The sequence below is a fragment of the Otolemur garnettii genome, unplaced genomic scaffold (genome assembly GCF_000181295.1).
Source record: "Otolemur garnettii isolate 467f Iridium unplaced genomic scaffold, OtoGar3 scaffold00024, whole genome shotgun sequence".
Classification (NCBI taxonomy): Eukaryota; Metazoa; Chordata; class Mammalia; order Primates; family Galagidae; genus Otolemur; species Otolemur garnettii.
This window is the reverse complement of record NW_003852419.1, coordinates 2004309-2015052: the sequence shown is the minus strand read 5'-3', so window position 1 is coordinate 2015052 and position 10744 is coordinate 2004309. Positions and strand designations below refer to the sequence as shown.

General features: G+C 38.4%; 1 protein-coding gene across 2 annotated transcripts in view; it reads left to right on the top strand.

The window, feature by feature from the left end:
- The window catches only part of THADA (THADA, armadillo repeat containing), a 331550-nt gene that overhangs the window by 2908 nt on the left and 317898 nt on the right, over nt 1-10744 (top strand). For both annotated transcript variants that reach the window (XM_023512128.1, XM_023512127.1), the window contains exons 2-7: nt 1080-1174; nt 2347-2567; nt 4155-4846; nt 7177-7328; nt 8639-8794; nt 9482-9604. In XM_023512128.1, coding sequence (XP_023367896.1) covers nt 1080-1174; nt 2347-2567; nt 4155-4846; nt 7177-7328; nt 8639-8794; nt 9482-9604 — 1439 coding nt within the window. The remainder of the gene's footprint in view (nt 1-1079; nt 1175-2346; nt 2568-4154; nt 4847-7176; nt 7329-8638; nt 8795-9481; nt 9605-10744) is intronic.

The following is a 10744-nucleotide window of genomic DNA, read 5'->3' as shown; positions in this document are numbered from 1 at the left end:
TTGAAGCTTTATTGTCAGTAAAGTGTTTGGATATAAGGAAAAACCAAACTTTGGGTTTTTAAGCAAATGTGCCTCCTCTCCTTTCCTACATAATAAGAAGTTCAGAATCAGGTGATCCACAACTGCTGTAGGCAGTGTTGGACGCAACATTTTATGCCTTTGCTGTCTGCCATGTTCAGCTTGTTTATTGCTTCATGGTTGCCAGATGACTGCTTTAGCTCCAGGTAGCCTATCTTTACTTAAGGACAGGAAGAAGGAAGGCCAGTTATAGCTTTACCATTAATCAGGATGTAGAAAAGTACCCAAGGGACTTATGCTTATATCCCATCAGCCTCAACCTTGTCATACATACCTTTAGGTTGCATTCCTTTAGTTGCAAATAAGATTGAAGAAGCAAGCATCCTGCTTTGGGCAGAGCATGTGGCTGCCAGAAGCACTACCACAGTTTTGTTTTCAAGGATGAAGGGCAGAGTGAATATTTAGTAGATAATTTATAGTACTGGTCACACTTTTTTAGTGCAAGTTGAGTAATTCATCATACTATCAGAGGCTAATAGAGATAAAACAAAAAGAAGATAATCGAGTCAAAATTGGTTGCTTTGGGTACAGTTTGTAATTAGCACTGACGTAGGTTCTTTACACAGCCCTGAAATCTCTTTACAAAAAAGCATATGTATATAGGGTTTGGGATGTAGAGGCATTGATGTGGAGGAAAGAACAGGTGGTATGGCTACTCGATGTGCTCGGAAGCAGTAGATAAGAGAGGAAGAGAGAGTGGATGTTAGAGGAGGGAGGAAAGAATCACATGTATTGAGTTTCTAGGTTCTGAGCTTCAAAGCCTTTATGTTCATTGTTCATTTCAGCCTTACACCTACTAGGTCAGATACGAGTTATCCCATTTTGTAGAAGAGAAGGTGGAGTCCTTGGGATGTGAAATAACTTATCTAAGACCTACTCACCTAGGAAGTGGTCAGGTTAGAAGTTGTACCCAGGTCTGTCTAATTCCTAAGCATCTGCTTTTTCCAGTGTACCACAATATTCATCTTTTAATACAAACTCTCTCCTTTTTTGCCAAATAGATGATCTGTTACAGACTATTCATAGTACATCTGGATTAGCTATTATTCTTTTTATTAAGACCATGTTTCATCCATCTGAAAAGATTCCTGATTTGGTAAGTACATCTCTCTTTTAGAGTTGTGTTTTATTGAGAGTTAGACATATCTTTTTTGGTTTTTTTTGTAGAGACAGAGTCTCACTTTATTGCCCTCGGTAGAGTACCATGGTGTCACACAGCTCACAGCAACCTCCAACTCCTGGGTTTACACAATTCTCTTGCTTCAGCCTCCTGAGTAGCTGAGACTACAGGTGCCTGCCAGACGCCCGGCTATTTTTCTGTTGCAGTTTGGCTGGGGCTGGGTTTGAACCCACCACACTCGGTATATGGGGCTGGCGCCCTACCCATTGAGCAACAGGGGCCGCCCAAAAGAGTAAAAATATTTTTGAAGATCAATTAAAAAATTTTTTGCATAGTCTGGATCTCTCTGATAATCTGTTCTCTGGCAATAAGAGGCAATTCTAAAAATTTAGATAAAGCTTAAAAAGAAAGTAATAGTCAGATGTAAGTCCATCTCAGAAAGATAATCACTATCAACATTTTTGGTGATTATCTTTCTACTTTTTTCTAGTGCTGTTTGCATTGTTCATTTCCATCTCTCATTAGAATCTTAGAAGATATTTCTCATGTTAAAATTATGCAGAGATTAATATATAGGTATATCATGGTAATAAGTTTCTAATAAATATGTTTTCTTTATTAAGGAGAATCCAAATCATGCACTTCAGATGAGGAGCATGCTAAAGTCATTTGTTCAGTGAATTTGATCCATATGGAAAATATATTGGGATAATTTAGGCCATAGTCCTTTTATTCATGACTCTTAGCAGTTTTTTTTTTTTTTTTGCCTTGATGTATGATCTGGAAATTTATTTTATTGCCTGACCTTATGTAGACTATATGTGCACTATTTTATAAGATCACACAAAGTAATTATCATTGGCCAGAACTTAAGTTATCTCAAAAAAGCATTAATTAAGCTCATTCACCTACAGGTGGCAATGTTTCTTTTTTAAACCAGCACGTACTTATGTTTAATTTATTTCCTTTTAGTAAGAATATAATTTTAATTTTTGTGAATTTTAATATTTGTGGATGTTTTGCCATTAGGTTTAGTTATTTCTCCTAGGAGGTTTCAGGGGAAAGAGATGTTTGGATTTGTATTTTGAAATGTCTCTGAGAAGTTTTAAAAGCTTGATATGCATATTAGCTGTGTTATACTTTTGCAGATTAGCAGTCTGCTTCTTCGTTCAGTGGACTGCACCAGCATTCCCGAGTGGTTTTTAAGCAGCTGCAGAAGCCTTTGTTGTGGTGACATTTCTGGGTCGTCTCTCTTATTCCTGTGTCAGGGGACGCTCGCCATGTTGGACTGGCAGGATGGGAGCATGGGCCTCTGTGGGGAGACCCTGCTCTTGGATACTGCATGTGTTTTGTTCACTTTGAATTCACAGTGAGTCTTGATGCTGCTCTCTTATATTTTGTTTCACTTTTAAGACATTTAAAAGGTACAATGGAGCCAGCACACTTAGTGATTCACTAAACTGGTCAGGATAAATCCTAAATCAGAAAGTGATGTATACGTGTAGAAAAATGAAGTGGGTGTAGAGAAAATGGGACGATGGGGTGAGAGAAAGAGAGAGAGAAATTATTGCTACAGGTTAATCTGTAATTTCTAAAATTAATTTTTAATACTCATTCTCTGTGCTAGCATTTTTAAAAACTATAAAAAATTCTATATGGTTTTTTTTTTTGAGACAGAGCCTCAAGCTATCCCCTTGGGTAGAGTGCTATGGCCTCACTGCTCACAGCAACCTCCAACTCCTGGGCTCAAGCGAGTCTCTTGCCTCAGCCTCCCAAGTAGCTGGGACCACAGGTGCCTGCCACAATGCCCGGCTATTTTTTTGGTTGCAGCCATTATTGTTGTTTGGCAGGCCCAGGCTGGATTCGAACCTGCCACCTTAGGTGTATGTGGCTGGTGCCTTAGGCACTTGAGCCACAGGCACCGAGCCAAAAAATTCTATATGTTAGTGCTTTGGAATTAATTAAGAACTTCAACATAGGTAATCTGAGGTGATCCTCACATGTCTGGTAGAGAGGATAAGAAATCTTTTTTAGTAAAGTGAAGCTTAGAAAAGTAAGAATATATTGCTAGTAAGAACCTCGGTCAGTAACTGTAACAAGGTCTTCTGACTTTCCAGGGCTATATTTTGTGTATTTTTTGATGTTTTTGCCATAATGACTAAAAGTGATCATGAACTTAAACTGTTAAACCAGGGGTCCTCAAACTTTTTAAACAGGGGGCCAGTTCACTGTCCCTCACACTGTTGGAGGGCTGGACTGTGGGCCCCGGGACGAGTCAGCTTCTATGCAGGGCAGGCAGTGGCGGCAAAAACACCCGGCGGGCCGGATAAATGTTCTCGGCGGGCTGCAGGTGGCCCAGGGGTCGTAGTTTGAGGATGCCTGTCATAGATACAGCTTGATAGAAATGAGCACATGGATAAAAGAGGAAGACTACTTTGTTCTAAAGTAATTTTTTACATATTGGAGCTATAATTTATGTACTATATAATTTACACAATAAAGCACTCAGTTCCATGGTTTTAATTTGTTCACATAATTTTGCAGTCATCAACATAAGCAACTTTAGAGTAGAATATTCTTACTATCCCATGAGAAAAACCTCATTTTTCCTAACCTTCCCCAATGCTAGGCCCTTAATATTTTTAAAAACGCCTGTAAAACCATCATTATAATCAAGATAATGAACATTTGCATCACACCCAAAAGTTTCTTTGTGTCCCATTTTGGATTTTTTTTTTCCTCTCTTGGATTATTTTTTGCTAGGTGAAAAAATTCATATACAAATTTGAAGTCTATTTTGGCCTTTGTGATTTTTTTGTTCTTATGTATTTAATAATGATCGGATTTTCTGATCATTCTTTGTACTTAATATTTCTAAAGTTTAAATGATTATAAAATGAAATTTCTTCTACTATTCAGTTTATATTAATGTGGCTCATGGCTTATTTTTCTTCAGGATTAAGGAGTCAACACTGGAAATGTTTCTGTCTAGAATCTTGGCATCTTGGACTAATTCAGCCATACATGTCCTTGAATCAAGTTCTCCAGGCCTAAAGGACAGTCTGAATGGGAAATCAAGCATAGTTGGGAGTCTCTTAGAATATGTTTATACCCACTGGGAACATCCACTGGATGCTCTGAGACACCAAACCAAAATCATATTCAAGAATCTTCTCCAAATGCACCAGCTCACTATGGAAGAGACAGATTTGGTCACTGATCCTTTCTTTTTGGAATTGACTGAGAGTCTTCTGCAGTTGGAATGGCATATTAAAGGAAAGTACACAAGCCTTTGTTGTTTGGTAGAGTGTATAGGAATTGAACGTATTTTGGCAGTAGATAAAACTATTCCATCTCAAATCTTAGAGGTGATGGGGGACCAGTCATTAGTACCTTATGCAAGTGACCTCTTGGAAACCATGTTTAAAAATCATAAAAGTCATTTGAAATCTCGGACTATTGACAGTACTTGGATTGACCAGTGGCATGAGACATGGGTTTCTCCTCTCCTTCTTATACTGTGTAAAGGAACTGTGGATCAAAAATCTTATGTCATTGATTATTACTTGCCAAAATTATTGAATTACAGCCCTGAGAGCCTAAGGTATATGGTAAAGATTCTTCAGACTTCTATTGATGCTAAAACTGGTAAGAAAAATCAGTTTGTCTTCTAGTAACTTCTTGTTATGATGCTTAACTGTCGGTACCTTTGTAGATGTTGACCATATTCAAATTTAAATATTACAACTATTTTGTTTCTTTATTTGACATAGTAAAAGTATGTGTATTTTATATAATTTGCTTGTTCAAATGATTGATACAGTAACTAAAAATTTTGTTTATTTTTAATTAACTCAATTAAAAATAGATAAATTATGGCTAGTTTCTTCTCTGTGAAGGAGACAAAGTTTCGACTTAGGCTGTGGTCATTTAGGAGTGAACATGGCATTGAAATTCAGTTACTTTGATAGAATCATTGCTTTCAAGCATTATTCTGTAATTAGTGTGTAAAATAATGATCCTGAGTCATCATATAAGTCTTCAGGTTATTATTCTGTTTAACAAAGCCAGAATATGGTTTCCTACAGTACAATGTAAGAAATACAGCAGAACCTTTATAGTTCACCTTCCAACATTGACCATCTTCTTTTCATTTGGAGACAGAGTCTCACTATCACCCTTGGTAGAGTGCGTGGTGTTGCAACTCACAGCAACCTCAAATTCTTGGGCTCGAGCTATTCACTTGCCTCAGCCTCCCAAGTAACTGGGACTATAGGCACTTGCCACCACGCCCGGCTATGTTTTAGAAACAGGGTCTTGCTTTGGCTCAGCCTGGTTTTGAACTCCTGAGCTCAAGTGATCTGCCCGCCTCGGCCTCCCAGACTGCTACGATTACAGGCATGAGCCACTGTGCCCATCTCTGACCATGTTCTTAAGTTGACCTAATTTTCATAGACTGGACATGCGCTATATGTATGTATCTGTGTAGTAGGCCTAGTTCCTTATATTGACCACTGCTGTATGTTAACCAGTTTGTTACAGTGCCTGGGGTGGTCAACTTATGGAGATTCTACTGTATTTAACTAAAATGGTTAAAAACTGTTCATACTTCAGTGCAGTAGCAGGAAAATTTTATTCCTTTTCACAGAAAAAAGCCATTATTGGTAACTTTTAATAGTACTTGTTCTTACCTTTATGAGAAGCCATCTAAAATTCAGGATTTGTAACTCTGTTCTGAAGTCAGGTTGTCTTTATTTTTATATCAAGGTACCCTGTAAACCCGAGCTCCTTGCTCCCTTAGTAATGACCTGAACTTGCCTCTGAAACTATCAGGTCCTTTGGGATTCTCCTTTTATCTTCTTTCCTAGTGAGAAACAGTAACTCCAGTATATGCAGAAAGGTTCAATATGTATTTTTAGAGAAATAATTATCTTCAATCATTGAAGTGTTTGGCTGAAAGTTGTTCCTATTTTGTATATACATATATATATATATATATGTATGTATGTATTTTTTTTTTTCCCTAGATTTTCACTCTGTTGCCTGGGCTACAATGCCATGGGATCATCACAGTTCGTAGCAATCTCAGACTCTTGTTTTGTATTGTTTTTAGTATTTCTCCACCTCATTTGTACTTTCTTTTTTTTTTTAGAGACAGAGTTTCACTTTGTCGCCCTTGGTAGAGTGCTGTGGCATCACATCTCACAGCAACCTCACACTCTTGGGTTAAAGCGATCCTCTTGCCTCAGCCTCCCCAGTAGCTAGGATCATAGTTGTCTGCCACAATGCCCAGCTATTTTTTTGTTGCAGTTTGGCCAAGGCTGGGTTTGAACCCATCATCCTTGGTGCTGGTGCCCTACTCACTGAGCCAGGACACTGCCCTGATTTTTACATTCTGATTCATTTTTTTAGTGTCAAAGAAAAAGTGTAAGAGTATTTTTTTTTTTTTTTGAGACAGAGTCTCAAGCTGTCACCCTGGGCAGAGTGCTGTGGCATCACAGCTCACAGCAACCTCCAACTCCTGGGTTCAAGCGAGTCTCCTGCCTCTGCCTCCCAAGCAGCTGGGACCACAGGCGCCTGCTACAAGGCCTGGCCATTTTTTGGTTGCAGCCATCATTGTTGTTTGGCAGGCCTGGGCTGGATTCGAACCCGCCACCTTAGGTGTATGTGGCTAGTGCCTTAGCCACTTGAGCCACAGGCACCGAGCCAGTATAAGAGTATTATGCTTACTTGAAATTATTGACACAAAGACAATTAAATCATTTTAAGTAAAGATTTAAATCTAATCTTTTAAATAAAGATTTAGAATAAGAGCTTTAATTTGTTTTAGGATTTAATTTAAAATGTGATTTTTATTTCTTAAAAAATAATGTTAATTTGAAGCTATAACTGAAAATTATAGTGGTCATTGCATATCACAGTACTAGTCATCTTTGTTATTGGGCTTTCAGGGCAGGTGCAATCTTTTTCATCCTTAGGGTCTTTTAGTAGCAGAGGGGCTCTGGGAGCTTTGATGGCATGTCTACGAATAGCTAGAGCTCATGGACATCTTCAGTCTACACCTGGTATCTGGGAGAACCTTGTGTCCAGTGCAAGAATAAAGCAAGGCTTAATTCATCAGCACTGCCAAGTAAGTAAGCAAAATAACTGAGGATTTGTACATGCAGTAGATCCCTAATTAGTTCATTCATTTAGCAGTTCAGTATAGAGGGTCCTGTGCTGTGCCCAGCATTGTTTCACAAAGTCCATAAAGGATGAATAAAAGGTAACAAATGTAGACCTTGTACTCATTCTACTTAAAGTTAAGTAGAAAAATAAGAAAACTTGCCTAAATTAGTGAGGAACTGTTAGAACTGACAGTATAGAAACAGGTGTGCCATTTTGTGTCCTTATGTACAGACTTGCTTGGTAGGCTCAGAAAAGACCCATGAGAGTAGTGGTGGTTGATTAGGAGAATGATAGCTATGATAGATATGATTAAAGCAGTGGCTCTCAACCTGTAGGCTGTGACCCACAGGAACTGTATTAAAGGCTTGCGGCATTAGGAAGGTTGAGAACCACTGGGTTAGAGGAAGGGTAGCATTGGAGGAGCACACAAAATGGAAGAGCACAAGTGAACACGCTCTGGAGGATGATTAAGGCCATTGCTTATCAGGTCTGTTGTGTCCATTTTATAGAAAGTTCTAGGGCTAGGCTGAAGACGTCATTGCTTTCTAGTAACCAATTGATTTCATTCATTTAAACCAGAGCCATCTTGTCTTTAGCAAGGAAGTGATATTAATAGAAACAGATGAGGTTCGGCGCCTGTGGCTCAAGTGGCTAAGGTGCCAGCCACATACACCTGAGCTGGCAGGTTCGAATCCAGCCTGGGCCTGCCAAACAACAATGATGGCTGCAACCAAAAAATAGCCAGACATTGTGGCGGGCGCCTGTAGTCCCAGCTACTTGGGAGGCTGAGGCAGGAGACTCGCTTGAGCCCAGGAGTTGGAGGTTGCTGTGAGCTGTGATGCCACAGCACTCTACCCAGGGGGACAGCTTGAGGCTCTGTCTCAAAAAAAAAAAAAGAAAAAGAAACAGATGAGTTTCCAGAGTGGGAGCAAGAAGAAACCAGGAAACCAGTTAGAAGCTCAGGGCAGTAATTTAAGAGTGAAGTAACTGGATAAAGTGGTCACTGAAAAAAAATAGAAAAAGAAATGAAGTTGAACATCACCATGGAATAAGAATCTTTAAGATTGTTGAATTTTATAAATCCCTCATTTATACATTTAATAAAATAATTTTATAGAGAGTAACCACAGCATCTTTGGGATTGGGAAACCTTTCTGAGGTACTTATGGGTGAAATGAAGATTCCTTTTTCTCCTTTGGTAGTGTATGTAAAGTGGTTCAGGCTTTGCTTTTTCATTGGAAAATTAGTGTTTTATTACTTGATGTATTTTAGGTACGGATAGATACGTTAGGCTTGCTTTGTGAAAGCAATCGGAGCACAGAAATTGTTTCCACAGAAGAAATGGAGTGGATTCAGTTCTTCATCACATACAACCTGAACTGTCAGTCTCCAGGAGTACGGCAACAGATTTGTTCTCTTCTTAAAAAGGTAGAATTTCCCATCAGAAAGTATAGGGAAATAGTTTTTAAAAGAGCCCAGACTGGGGTAGTGTGGGAATGGTCATGGACTTCAGCTACTACATCTTTTCATGGCCCTTCTGTGACTTGTTCTTTCATTCTTAAAACTTGCATTTGGGATTAAAATCCAGAGTGAAAAGTCCTTTCATTTTGAGGTAGTGAATCAATTTTGAGCTCTTTCTTTGAAAGAAAAAATCCAGAATTGAAGTTCTTAGGATTTACATTGGTTTTAAGAAAACTTTGGTAACAGAGGAAGGATGTCTTTGCATTTTTATGGTTCCTTTAAGCAGCTCATAAAATGGTCTCATTATTGAATAATTGAGCTTGAATTAATCACACAGCACCTTTATGGGTGGAAGACTCATTGGTATAGAAATGAGTATATCATCTTTAGGTTCATGCTGATTTAAAGGAAATAGGAGATCTGTGGTTTAATGACCATATTGTGGTTTATCGTAATACTTTGTCTTTGGTTTTAAAAATTATAAATGTTAATTTTTTGTCAAAGAGAAAAATCTGTAAATATTAAGAATTTAAAAACCAGTATTCTCCTTGGCTTTACTTTCTTCTGAAGTATTTTGCGTTTCAGGCTGACATTTAAGTTTAATGTGTGGCTCACATATGCTTTATTTTATTTTATTTCTTTTTGTCTCAAAAGTTGTTTTGTAGGATACAGGAAAGTTCTCAGGTACTTTACAAATTGGAGCAAAGTAAATCCAAATGTGAGCCAGAGAATGAGTTAACCAGACAACACCCTTCTGTTTCTTTACAGCAGTATAAGGTAGGTGACATACTTCTAGACATACGGATTTTTGAGAAACTTAAAACAATTATGAATAAGCATTAAAGGGAAATAAATAGAAGTCTCTTGAATTGTGTGTATTTCTGTGCTTTTGTCCTTTAAGTTGGGGGTTATGTGTTCCATTTGGTGCTTTGGTATTCCACTGAGGCAGCCTGGGTTGTGGAATGAGTGCCGCACTTGAGGACTGTTACAGAATGACACTAATGGTATAACCTCAGTAACTTACAGCCTACATGGGCCAGGTGAATTTAGTACTTTATCAAAAAGGTAATTGCCAGCCCTGAACTCTTCCACTCTTCCTGAGGGCAGAAGACTCTGCTCACTACCTACTCTGAATATTATTATTATTATTATTGTTGTTATTTTTTATTGAGACAGAGTCTCACTTTGTCACCCTCAGTAGAGTGTTCTGGCATCATAGCTCACAGCAACCTTAAACTCTTGGGCTCTGATGTTAGTGACTCTTGGCCAATGGTCCATCTGTGCAGAGAAGTTCCTGGTCTATTTCACTTCATACTGAGCTTGAAGAGTAGGGCTAGTTTCAGAGCACTCTGTTAATGGAATGGATGGAACCCCAGGTGCGGCACCTCCACTCTGGACCAGGGCTCAACCTGACAGTCTTTACTTTCTTTTTAGCAGAACACATTGAGCTTTTCACTGGTTACTTCCCCAAAACTAGCTTTGGAGAAGTAGACCCTTGTTTTCCCCCTAAGGTCCAAATGTAAGACTGAGCTCATCTACTTTATTTTATTTAGATTATTAGATTAATTATACATTTTTTATACATTATTAGATGAATGATACATTTAGGCCACTAGATTAATTATACTTTATCAGATTAATGATATACATGCTCACTGCCTACTCTGAATATTATTATTATTATTATGTTTTATTGAGACAGAGTCTCACTTTGTCACCCTCAGTAGAGTGCTGTGGCGTCATAGCTTACAGCAACCTTAAACTCTTGGGCTCAAGTGATTCCCTTGCCTTTGCCACCTTAGTAGGTCCTACAGGTGCCCCACACAATGCCCAGCTAAACTCTGAACATTATTATGAATGCCCTTGTTTTTAATTTTTTTTTTTTTTTTTTTTTTTGAGATAGAGCCTCAAGCTGTC